Source organism: Geotrypetes seraphini, chromosome 18 (genome assembly GCF_902459505.1).
Source record: "Geotrypetes seraphini chromosome 18, aGeoSer1.1, whole genome shotgun sequence".
NCBI lineage: Eukaryota > Metazoa > Chordata > Amphibia > Gymnophiona > Dermophiidae > Geotrypetes > Geotrypetes seraphini.
This window is the reverse complement of record NC_047101.1, coordinates 12,760,179-12,773,689: the sequence shown is the minus strand read 5'-3', so window position 1 is coordinate 12,773,689 and position 13,511 is coordinate 12,760,179. Positions and strand designations below refer to the sequence as shown.

At 41.0% G+C, this 13,511-nt stretch overlaps 1 protein-coding gene across 4 annotated transcripts in view; it reads right to left on the bottom strand.

Moving 5' to 3' along the window:
- Positions 1–13,511, bottom strand: part of SPOCK1 (SPARC (osteonectin), cwcv and kazal like domains proteoglycan 1) — a 462,854-nt gene that overhangs the window by 150,934 nt on the left and 298,409 nt on the right. For all 4 annotated transcript variants that reach the window (XM_033927310.1, XM_033927308.1, XM_033927309.1 and 1 more), the window contains exon 5: positions 10,249–10,381. In XM_033927310.1, coding sequence (XP_033783201.1) covers positions 10,249–10,381 — 133 coding nt within the window. The remainder of the gene's footprint in view (positions 1–10,248; positions 10,382–13,511) is intronic.

Sequence of the window (13,511 nt, the reverse complement as noted above, 5' to 3'; positions counted from 1 at the left end):
ACATACAATATAGTTCATTTAGAACTGATCTCTGCTACTAGCAAATGTATTCCAGGATAGACAACCAAGGGGAATTTTGGCTTATCACCAGTCCTTACTCTAAGAACTTCGACAACATTCAGAACTTCTGGGCATTATTGATTGAAGGAATATAATTGAGACTGTTCAGACAGGAAGTTAAATCATAGTAGTTCTTGTCCTTTCATCTTTGGTGATCCTTCACACCCCGTCTGAGTCCCAACAGCCTATGATCTGAAATATAGGTAGCAGGCTGCCAAAATGTTATGTCATTGTAGTTGTAAGAAGAACATGCTGAGCTACTGTTCCATAAGAGTTAGCAATTACTGTATCTGAGTAAGGGATTCATTCAGAGAGTCTGATCCAATAGCTGAGCTTTTCAAGGGAAGTATAAAACCCTATGTTAAGGGAGCAGGCTGTTATTTCTTCTCTAGAGAGGTTCCAACTAAGAAGAATGTAGTGCAATAGGTGAGGAACCCCATTCAGGGGCTAACTAGATTCTTAATTCTCTGACCTAGGGACAAAGGAAGAAGGAGAAATAAAGCATAGGGGCTCCCGGTCATTAATCAACTGTTTTCTGGATCCATAAGGAGTGGAACCAAGTGTTTCCAATCTACATTGAACAGTCCAGAAAAGTCCTTCTGATGCACTGCAGGCCCTGTGGCAGAAGGTCTGGTCAGAGGAAGACTGACCCATCTTTATACATTTATTTTTCTGTCTGTGATTTATGTCCCAGGAAAACAGGCGATACCAACTTCCCAATATAATAAAGGTGACTGGACACCACAGTCTGTTACGCCGCTTGTTTATCACTTTCCGAGCCTTTGCAATTTTTGTCCTTCACACAACAGAAAGAAAATGTGAAATACGGATTAAAAATCACAAAGATTATTAACAAAATTTACTTTGCCTCAGATCTACTTTAAATTCACTGAGAAGCTGTTTATTAAACTTTATTTTACTGAGTAAAACTGGCCATATCATAAAAACCTAAGAATTGTCATACTGGGACAGACCTAAGGTCCATCAAGCCCAGCATCCTTTTTCCAACCATGGCCAGCCCAGGTCACAAGTATCTGGCAAGATCCCAGGAAGAAAACCAGATTTTATGCTGCTTATCCTAGGAACAAGCAGTGGATATCCTCAAGCTATGTCAATACTTGTTGACCTTGTGTAAGACAAGACCAGAAGGTGGTGTGCATGCTTTCGTCTCCCCCAGTCTCCCAGAGTTCTAGATCTTTTCCCCAATCTTTAGCATACTCAAATTCAGAAAAGGTTGTAACACTGGTATAATATATAGTTCAAATATGTTTATTGGTTTTCAAGTAAGAAAAAACATTAGAACAAAGAAAAAGAACATTCAGTAAGGAATACATTGAGATATGCATATATGCACTAACAAAGCTAGTGCCTTAATATATATTAGAGTCCGAAAGACATCAGCTAGATAAAGAGTCGTAACAATAATCTGGATCCAAGAAATCTCAATGTCAGGAGTAACCAAATCCTGGAGAGGAGGAGGTGATGGAAGAGAAGAGAGAGTCAAATTGTAATAAGTAAGTAGCCTAGGTGAAGGAAGAAAAGATAGAGATCAAAGAGGCATGGAAAAAGTAGGTAAGTAGGGCGGGCATCAACATCCTGAACAAATAATCCAATATCAATTGTGGTGAGTTATAAAATAGAGTCAAGTCATCTGTGGAGTCAACGGTCATATGGAAATATTTTGTATAGGCTCCCAAATGCGAGAAATGGTCAGGGATCTATTAGAGAACTCCGCGGCTTTGACTTCATAAGAGTGGGTCATGATATAATATAACTTTCCAATCTGCTCTTAACAATAGTAGCTAAAGCAAATTATGAATTCCCTAAAGCCCACTGTCTTATAATAAGATTGTGACAGCTCAAATTTTATGGTTTACACGATTCATCATTGTTGACACACTAAATTTGCATATTCCTCACTTCTCATGCACCTGATTTTGTTTCAGTGTTTTATTTAGCATCATATTGTGTCCTGTCACTCAAATATACTTTCATTTGTTTCTCAGTAATGACCATAATGGTGCTCAATCTGTGCAAAATATCGAATGGACAAGCCTGCTCAACAGGGAGGCCTCCCTGAGATGAAGATCTTTGAGTGCAGCATTTCAATGACTTTGGCAAACATATGTACAGTACAGCCAAAGCACTGCCCACACCAGCTGAATATCGGGTGGGCAAATTTTAAGACAGTAATTCTGCTTTGTCTTCCGCTGTATTAATACCTATGCTAAACTAGTACATTCCCTTACATTGTACCATCGCTGTATATGTACAGTCTCTTACACTGTAAACCGCTCTAAACTGTTTGTGGTATTGCGGTATACAAAAATAAAGTTATTATTATTCCTAACACATAAACCAGGTTAAATCTAGGGCTACAAACTTGTCTGATTTTCAAGGGGGTCATTGTATGGAAAGTAACCTGTTTCTTATTTCACATTTATGCAAATGTACTCATGATGGGAAGGGTGACGGAGAATTACTTGATGGAAAAGCCTATAGTGGATTTACTGGGTACCTGTAAATCTTTGCGGAATGACTGTGAGTTGGTTTTGAAGCAGGTACGATTAAAGGAATGGGGGGGGGGGGGGGGAGGATACAATGAGGGAATGAGCTGCTGTAAGTGGCCTCCTTTCCACTTAATAAGAGTTGATCAAAAACTAGAATTGGTGGAATTAGCTCTTGGGGAACACATAATTCCGGTTCTGAATTTGGGGTTCTCTTTTTTTCAGTAACTGATGTATAATGGAAGAACGATTGTATGTATAACCAGAAATATGGTTTTGTAGGCTATGTTCTGAGCTTTGGAGTTGAATATATGAAAACTTGGTAAAATTTGATCAATGTAAAGCTCAAAGCTACTTGAAACAGAGTATGGATTTCTTTGTTTTTCAATTTCATTAGGGTTATTGCAGAAAATCAATTTAGTTGCTAAGGAAATACTCTGATTATGCCACTGGAAACATCTTTTGTATTTTATATCTGCAGCATCTCAACAGATCCTAAGTAGCAAACACAAAAGGTCAGGAACACATCATTCATCGCTTCCTTCTGCCGTCTCAGCTTGTCTCAGAGTTAAACAGCATAATAACGTGGTAGGCATGGACTCAAATGGTGCACCCGCATCTGGAATACTCTGTTCAATATTGGTCGCCGTACCTAAAGAAGGACATGGAAATGCTTGAGAGGGTTCAGAGAAGAGCGACAAAAATGATAAAAGGTATGGAAAACCTTTCATACGCAGACAGACTGGAAAGGCTGGGGCTCTTCACCCTAGAGAAGCGGAGGCTCAGAGGAGACATGAAAGGCATAGAGAAGGTGGAAAGGGACAGATTCTTCATCCTATTAGGAACTAAAAGAACGAGGGGGCACTCGGAGAAACTGAAAGGGGACAGGTTTAAAACCAATGCTAGGAAGTTCTTCTTCACTCAGAGGGTGGTGGACACCTGGAATGCGCTTCCAGAGGATGTAATAGGACAGAATACATTAAGAGGATTCAAAGAGGGATTGGACAAGTTCCTGAAGGATACGGGGATTGAGGGATATAGATAGAGACAGAGATAGAATGATGAAACGGTATTGAAAGGTTTTAGACAAAGGATCACTTACAGGTCATGGACCTAATGGGCCACCGCGTAAGCGGACTGCTGGGAGCGATGGACTACGACGGGAACTCCCTACAGCTATTTCCTAATGGCGATCTGCACGGTGCAGGAGCATAGGAAGATCGCTCCTGCCCCTAAAGCCCGCTAGACCACCAGGTAGGGCTGGGATGCCAGGGGGAAGACTTAACGATGTTTTTTTTTTTTTTTTCTTTTTTCCCCCTCCCCAAAAAATCTCGAATATGTGAAATCGTGATTACTGAAACCGCGAATGGGGAGGGGGAAGTGTACACACCAACATTACGCTGGACCTCTGCTGTTGTTGTTGTTTTTTGACTTGTTCTTGGAGGTCTTCTCTCCTGGTTTCTTTTGGACATTGTATTCTTGCACTAAACAGTTATCACATGGTAATTTAGTTGCACTGATTACAGCATGAATACCGACTCTAACCGCGATGTGCCCTCAAAAAAATTAAAATTTTTTTTTAGCTCATGGTTGGCACGCTCTAATACGGAATTATGGTACACTATTTTAGGTGTTAGGTGTGTGTGAGCACCTAACACAAATTACTATAAGGACCCTTTAGTAAATAACTCTTTTAAAGATGGATTATTCCCATCACGACAGGGATCATTTGCCCATCCTTAATGAAGTTAAAATGCAGACCCTGACAATTACAGATTTGTAGCAAATGTGTTGTATTTGGGAGAGCTGATTAAAAAGGAACTACAATCACAATTATCAGATTTTATGGACGAGTGAGATTGCTACAGTTCTTTTCTGTCGTGGCTCAGAAAGGACTGCAGCTGTAACAGCCCTTTGCAATGATTTTCTTCTGGAATTAGATAGGGTAAGGAAGGACAACTTATTGATTTAACTCAGTCTTTCATCAGCGTTTGAAATACTTAATCATTTAATCATGATTACCTATCTGTCATCCGTAGTGATGGGGTGCATTGTTATCCACTTGTACGGGTTATTTTTAAACAATAAAGGTCAGTTTGTTATCACTCATGACTGTACATTTAAATATCTTCTAGCTTCTCTCTCTTAGGGCCCCTTATATAAAGCCATGGTAGCAATGCTGCCGAGGTACTATTAATTATTTCTATAGCGCTACCAGACGTACGCAGCACAGAGTCACAAAGAGTAAGAAAACTGTCCCTACTTGAAAGAGCTTACAATCTAAACAGGCAAGACAGACAAACAGGATGTCATGGATACAGTTAAGGGGAAGGGTTAATCTGCTGGCTGGGTTGGAGGACAGAGGGGAGTCCAGGACAATCAAGCCATTGTGTCATCACTGATGAGGTTGGCTCTTATTGGTGGAATGAGGCATTATGACATCACAATCTCAGCCCAGCTGCCCAAAGACTGAAACAGGATGTCATGGATACAGTTAAGGGGAAGGGTTAATCTGCTGGCTGGGTTGGAGGGCAGAGGAGTAGGGTTAAGGATTGAAGGCTATATCAGAAAGGTGTGTTTTCAGTCTGCTTTTAAACAAGGGAAGGGAAGGGGCTTGACGGACAAACTAGGGTAATTTATTCAAGGCATAGGAGGCAGCTAGATGAAAGGAACGAAATCTGGAATTGGCAGTGGAGGAGAAAGGTAAAGCTAAGAGCGGCTTATCTGAGGAATGGAGTTCTCTAGGAGGTGTTTAAGGAGAGATATTGAGGGGCAGCAGAATGAACCCACTTGTAATAATAATAATAATAATAGTTTATTTTTATATACCGCCATACCCATGCGAGTTCAAGGCGGTTTACATTGAGTTACATTAGGGTCTGCTTAGACAGGCAGATTTACAATTATTTGTCAGAATTACAGATATGTTATTAGAATTACAGAATAACAGAGTTTCAATTATTTATCAGCTTTATTTGAACTAGACAGAGGATGCGGAAAGAGGGGAAAAAAGGGGAAGGCCTCATAAGGGGGCCAGATTGGGGAGGGGGGGAGATATTGTCAGGGGGGGGAACAGTTTGGGTCTTGTTTGCGGAATAGGTAAGTTTTAAGTGATTTTCTGAACCCGAGGTAAGTGGGGGCCTCTAGTATCATTTGTGCTAGCCATGGGTTCAGCTTGGCAGCTTGGAAGGCGAAAGTTCTATCAAGGAATCTTTTGAAGTGACAAAGTTTGGGTGAGGGGAAGGCGAACAGCTGAATACGACGGGATTTCTTGTTGGTGCGGTAGAGGTTGAAGTGAGGGTTGATGTAACTTGGTGAGGAACCATTTACCGCCCTGTAACAGAAGCATGCGAATTTGTAAAGGACTCTAGACTCGAAAGGCAGCCAGTGGAGTTGGTGGTAGAATGGGGTGACATGTTCCCATTTCTTTAGGCCAAAGATGAGGCGCACGGCGGTATTCTGGATTATTTTTAGTCTTCTGGTTGTTTTCTTCGTGGCGTTAAGGTATATGATGTTGCAATAATCTAGAATGCTGAGGATGGAGGATTGTACAAGAAGGCGGAAGGAAGTGTCATTGAAGTATTTTTTTATAGTGCGAAGTTTCCAAAGTGCAGAGAAGCTTTTCCTGATGACGAGGTCGGTGTGATTTTCTAAAGAAAGATTTTTGTCCAGCGTGACTCCCAGGATTTTTAAGGTTGGTTCGAGTGGGAAGGTCATTCCTTTCAGTTGAATTGTAGTTTCTTTGATTTTGTCATTGGGGGTGGCTAGGAAGAATTTAGATTTATCGGGGTTTAGTTTCAGTCTGAATGCTAGCATCCAGAGTTCGATCTGGTTGAGAATGTTTGTAGTGTGGTCGAGTGTTTCATGTGAAAAGTTGGTGAGTGGGATGGATATTGTGATGTCGTCTGCATAAATGAAGAATTTGAGCTTGAGGTTATGAAGAAGGTTGCCTAGGGAGGCCAGGTAGATGTTGAATAGGGTGGGGGATAAGGGGGAGCCCTGCGGGACCCCGCAGGTGTTGTCCCAGCTGTAAGAGAAAGAGTTGTTCTTGCATACTTTGTAGGATCTATTTCTTAGGAACCCCTGAAACCAGTTAAGGACCTGGTCTGAGATGCCGATGTGAGCCAGGCATTCAAGGAGAATGGTGTGGTCTACCAGGTCAAAAGCGCTGCTCAGGTCAAGTTGTATGATTAAGGCACTTGAGCCCTGACTGAAGAGCGAGTGGAGGTGGTCGAGAAGGGAAGCTAAGATGGTTTCCGTGCTGTGGTCAGTACGAAAGCCTGATTGAAAGTCGCTGAGTATGTTAAATTTATCAAGGTATGCAGAGAGTTCCGCCTTTACCAGCCCCTCCGCAATTTTGGTGAATAAGGGGATACTGGCGATCGGTCTATAGTTAGATGGGGAATTGGGTGGTTCATTCGCATTTTTTATAATAGGGGTGATCATAATATGGCCTTGCTCAGATGGGAAGTTTCCTGAGGATAATAGAAAATTAACCCATGTCATCATTTTTGCTTTGAAGCAGGGGGGGTGCCGTTTTCATGATATTTGGTGGGCATGTGTCCAATTTGCAATGGGAGTGTGTATATTTGTTGTAGTATGAGTTGAAGGTTTGCCAGTCGATTACTGCGAATTGTTTCCAACAGAGGTCAGCTCTTGCTCCTAGGTCTGGGTTTGATAAGTAGATGTCTGGGAGAATGGGGAACAATAAGGTCAGCAATAAGATCTTGAACTGTATGCAATGGAAGATAGGAAGCCAGTGAAGTGACTTAAGGAGAGGGGCGACATGAGCGTAGCAAGGTTGGTAGAAAATGAGTTGCGAATGGGCTTCAGTGCATTTTCCACAGCAGCATCGCTACCCAAGCTTTGTGTTGGGGAGGGGGGTCAGATCAATGTCTGGGGGGTGCCCAATCGTGTCGGGGGGGGGGGGGGGGGATCGGATCGTGGCGGGGGGGGGGTGCCAGATTGCGGGGGGGGGGGGGGGTGCTTGTAAATCGAGCCATGCTCGGTTTCCGAGGCACCAATTTTGCAAATGTTTTGCATCTTCTTGCAAAACACTCGCAAACCGGTGCACTCGTAAACCGAGGAACCACTGTATTTTATTTATTTAATTATTTATATATCACTTATATCCTAAGTGGTTTACATCCATCATATTTCCCTATCTGTCCCGGTGGACTCAAACTCTATGTAGTGTACCTGGGGCAATGAGAGGATTAAGTGACTTGGCCAGGGTCACAAGGAGCAGTTAGGGATTTGAATCCACAACCTCAGGGTGCTAAGGCTGTAGCTCTAACCACTGCACCACACACTCTCACGCATGTATATATGCATGTATGTATTTACTTATTTACACTGAGCTTGATGTTGACAATGGTTTAATTGGACAGAAGTTGAATAGTGCTGATTGGCCCTGGAGCAGATATTCAAGGGTCAATATTCAGCCATTGGGCGGTGAATGTTTTGATCACCGCTGATGGTGTTATTCCCAGATATTCAAAGCTAAGACCTGTGCAGGCTTTAGCTTTGAATATCTGGTTATTTTTAAGCCGGTTAAAGTCATAGTCGGTTAAGTCGATTTTCAGCTCTTAAACGGCCAACTGCTGACACCGCTCCCAGAATGCTTTGAGTCAGTGCTAAATGTGATATTCACTGGCACTTAGCTGGTTAAATGCCACTGAATAATAGCAACTAGCGCCAACCAAGTGATTTTATTTTTCCCATTATGTTCAAGGCAGTGTTTAAGCTGAAGCCATTTATAGTAATTATGATCCTGCAAGGAAAATCGATTATGTAATTGTTGAAATGACATTAAAGATTTATTGGACGTTAAGACATCATTAAGTGTGGTGATGCCTTTATCAATCCATTCTTTCCAAATCAGCAGCTGGCTAAAGCGCGTTGAATATCGAGCTTTCAGTGGCATTTTATTTATTTAAAAGACTTATAACTAAGCGGATTACAACCATACAAACATAAAATATTAAATTAGCATAGAAACATTAAAAGCACAAAAACATTTCTGCTCTGACTGCCATGGCGCTTTCCTGCTTGTGTCAGGGTATCCGGGGGCAGAGTTTGGGAAGGCTCTGTAATTGCTAGGCACCGCTTATATTCAGTACCAGATAAGTATTTGGTCAAGTGGGATCACACAAATATCAGCTCTAACTTGGATGGATATTTATCTTATAATTTGAGGTTGAGGGATGGTAGATTCAAAGGCAATGTTAGGGAAATTCTACTTTACGGAGAGGGTGGTGGATGCCTGGAATGCGCTCCCGAGAGAGGTGGTGGAGAGTAAAACTGTGAGTTCAAAGAAGCGTGGGATGAACACAGAGGATTTAGAATCAGAAAATAATATTAAATATTGAACTAAGGCCAGTACTGGGCAGACTTGCACAGTCTGTGTCTGTGTATGGCCGTTTGGTGGGGGATGGGCTGGAGAGGGCTTCGATGGCTGGGAGGGTTTAGATGGGCTGGAGTAGGTTTTGACAGAGATTTCGGCAGTTGGAACCCAAGCACAGTACCGGGTAAAGCTTTGGATTCTTGCCCAGAAATAGCTAAGAAGAAAAAAATTAAAAAATTTAAATTGAATCAAGTTGGGCAGACTGGATGGACCATTCGGGTCTTTATCTGTCGTCATCTACTATGTTACTATCAGCTGGCATCCAGATAAGTTATGGTGACCAGACAAGACTCTTGTATTCAGTATGGAGTGCCTGGATCAGGTCCAGCATCGACTAACTAGGTCAAATTCAGCCTATGGTGGTGATTGCTATAAAAATCACCGACTATAACCAGCAAAAGCTTTAGTAGTAGCCAATCTTAAAATTATACACAATCTAATAACATTAACAAATTCACACAAAAATTAAAACTTCATGACATTAAAGTGACCACTATATCGAATACCAGGGTGATCATAGAGAACTAAAAATGCAAACCATCCACACAAATATGTCCTCTATATACAACAAATATAGCAGTAGTGTAATGATTTATCACTAAATTGAAGGGAAAAAAAGCCTCAAAGAGCTTAAAAAGCTGTTGTTTTCCCAAACACTCTTTCATCACTGGCAAAAAAAAAAAACCCCTTTCAAAAATTAGGTTGCATCCAAAACTTTAAAACTAATCACATTTGAGAAAAATATTTTCTTAACTGGCAACTTATACACTTCATTTAAAAATTTGATTCAATCGCAAAATATTTCAAAGCGATTTACAAGTATAAAATCGGGGTATCAATAAAACTGTATCTTAGACTCTGACAATACACAACAAACAGGGCAGGCAGTTAGTTGTCTGTTGCCCGGTAGAAGGTGTTTTTTTTCTTTTTAGCTTTTCGCCCACTGGCCCTGAAGAAGTCAAGCGAAACACTGATCAACATCGGTGGCGGGCAGTTAATTATTTGAGATAAGTCAACATTTTGAAATATAAAGAGAACAACATTTCCACTTTCTACCGAGCAACAGACAAGTGTACAAGTTTGCCAGTAAATGTTTTTCTCAAATGTGGTTAGTTTTAAATTCGAGGACTAGGGTAAAGCAATTTAGGCATCATCATAGCTCTCAACTGACATCATCAAATGTTTGCCAACAAAGCCAACTGCAAAAAAGCCCTGCTGGATGGGCTTTTGCCAGTCGTGCAACCATTACTGAAAGGACTTGCAAAGCCTGCTTACCTTGGTGGAATAGGTGTGTCCATCGGAGCCACAGACGGAACTGCCATGCGTTGCTGGACATGGCTTGCATTTGGCTAAGTTAGCTGCTCCAACCCAGTGTTTATGGGGCGGATTTCCTTTCTTTTGCCTTAAACTGCAAAACAAAATCAAAGGTCAAAAGTGAGCCATTAAAAATTAAATCTCAGTGATATTTTTATACACCTATCAAACTCATTCTCGTTTTGCTGCTTCTGAAGCAGATATTAAGAATCATGACCACAGGAATATGTCTTCAAGTTCGGCACTGGTTTTAGATCCATTCATCTGGGTTCTACTCAAGGCCCTGGGAGCCATGAAGCTCCTATGTTTCTAAATTATCCCGATCATTCATTTGCCTACATTTAAGAGCATAATTTAGGTGTCTAGTGCTGTTTCTTTTTTCTTACCCTTACTGTCACCTACATTTTAGGAATTTAGGGGTGTGCTAAGTTGGCTAGTGCACCTTGTAGTGAAATGTTGAAAGGTGTCTTTGACTATGTTCAGATCTCCTGCGACTAGAATAACATCTTGCAGCAATCAGATCGATTAGGAAGGCATTGAAGTGTCTTTGGCTTCTATCCATTTCCCTGGTGGGCAGTAGCAGATGGCGCAAATTAGTTTGTCTCTTAGGGAGGGGCCTTGTATTTCTCATGCTATGATTTCCAGTGATTCTGAGAGGTCATCGTTGGTTATGGTGACTTCAAGAGAGTTAACCTAAAACTAAACCTTAATTTTAGGCACCAGGTCTTCAACCAAAAAGGTGCTCGACTCGGTTTACAATAATGTAAGTATATAGTACATAAATATAGAAGAAGAACATAATCTAGAATGGCTTAGTTTCCAAAGTGTTTAGATTCAAACAGTTTTTATTGATGCAAATTTCATCAAATACAATAAATACAGCATCAAAAGACATCAATAATGCATCAATTATTAATAAACATACTAAAAGACAAATCCCAATATCAATAAACCCCCACTTATCTATATGAGCTTGAACCTTTACGATCCCTCTCCATACCCACCCCTTCCCACCCAATAATACTCTCTACCCAATGATACTCTCATTATTTGACTAAATAAAATCCCAATTAAGAAATCCAACTTAAAGTTGCATTACAGCCCTTAGGGTACAAAACTTGCAAATAAATACAGCATCAAAAGACATTAATAATGCATCAATTATTAATATACATAATAAAAGACAAATTCCAATATCATTAAACCCCCACTTATCTATATGAATTTGAACCTTTACCATCCCCCTCCATACCCACCCCTTCTCACCCAATAGTACTGTCTACCCAATGTTACTCTCTTCATTTAACTTAATAAAAAGCCCAATTAAGAGATCCAACTTAAAATCGCATGACGACCCTTAGGATGCAAATCTTGCAAATATGAATCCCAAATTTGTATAAATAACATCTTTCGCTTTCTTACAATTCCTGCATCTCTAGCTTCCCAAATGGCCAACTGATGTAATTAGCTTTCTGAAATAAAACGATGGGGCCTAGACTTCTAAGTGAAAGAGGTAACTCATTCCAGAGCTCAGTTAGTTTCAAAATGAAAGAGTGGCTGAATCTCTTGAAAATTCTGTTTTTACCCTTAAGGCAGGGGTGTCAAGAGTCCCTCCTCGAGGGCCGCAATCCAGTCGGGTTTTCAGGATTTCCCCAATGAATATGCACGAGATCTATTAGCATACAATGAAAGCAGTGCATGCAAATAGGTCTCATGCATATTCATTGGGGAAATCCTGAAAACCCGACTGGATTGCGGCCCTCGAGGAGGGACTTTGACACCCCTGGGCTAAGGGAAGGACATGGAAGTTTTAATTTTTCTGAACTCTTAGCGAGATGATCTGTGTACATTCCAAGCTAAAGGAACCAAAGTGATAAAAAATGCCAGCGAGAATTTTAAATGCAATAGAAACGCACTTAACTTGAATTCTAACATGCACTGATAGATTATTGTTACCCCTCCTCCTCTTTTTTTTCTTTCTGCATAGATGTATTTTATAACCCTATGGAAAAAGGTCTCTTATTACTGGGAACATCCTATCAAGTTTCAAGTTTATTAGGATTTTATATACCGCCTATCAAGGTTATCTAAGCGGTTTTTACAATCAGGTAGTCAAGTATTTTCCCTTTCTGTCCCGGTGGGCTCACAATCTATCTAACGTACCTGGGGCTATAATTGCAACCAGGCAACATTAGCGCTTGGCCATGAGTACAAAAATTTGAAAATCTACTGCTGTAAAATTAGCCTTAATGCGTAGGAAAAAATCTTTTCAAGGACGCTTTTTACTGCAGCTTAGTAAAAGGACCCCAAAATTAAGAACATAAATCAGTTTTGTGCAGGGTAATTTCACAACAATGCATTATGGGTAGGTGCTCACAGACGAGCAATTGTATAAAGAGAAGAAGCCTGCCTTTGTTAAAAATAAAATACTAGCCTAAGTCAACCTAACATGGAGATATACATCAGCATTAGACCTGGTGTAAATGTCTGTGCCTAAGTTTTGCACATAAATTATACCGTTTTATAATCTATGCACACACTTGCGCATACTACCCAAACTCTACCCATGTCCATGTCCTCTGGTAAAGGATGTAGTTTGATGTCACAACAACACTTTTATATAGTTGGAGTGGAGGGGCATTTTCGATGTGTCATCCAAAACCAAGTTTGGACGTCTTGTAGAGCACGCACGAAAATCCAGTAGGGAGCATGGCCTTTTCCAAAACAGGAAAATGTCTGTCTTTTAGTTTCAAAACTGGTCATTTCTCAGATGTGCTTGTACTCAGTAAGCCTACCTTTTTGAACCAATTTAAAAAAAAAAAAAAAAGTCCAAAAGAAAAATGCATAAAACAAGCCAGTTTTGGACAAGTTCCTGAAGGAAAAGTCCATAGTCTGTTATTGAGAAAGACATGGGGGAAGCCACTGCTTGCCCTGGATCGGTAGCATGGAATGTTGCTACTCTTTGGGGTTCTAGAATTGGTTTCCTGGGCTGCTAGTTTTGGCTACGCCGCAGATGGCTTTACCAACTTGGGCGTCTTGTGTGACTCGGTGATGGGAGCAGACCCCACCGATAAAGCTAAAGGGCACTTGGCTTGTGTGGTATTGGCCCGGAGAGGGAGTAAATGCATCCTGCAAAAGAATATGAGCGATCCGGGCAGGCAGATGGGGGCGTTCCTCCGATTGCCCCCATCTGCATATTGGCGTTTAGAAAATTCATCGGACCT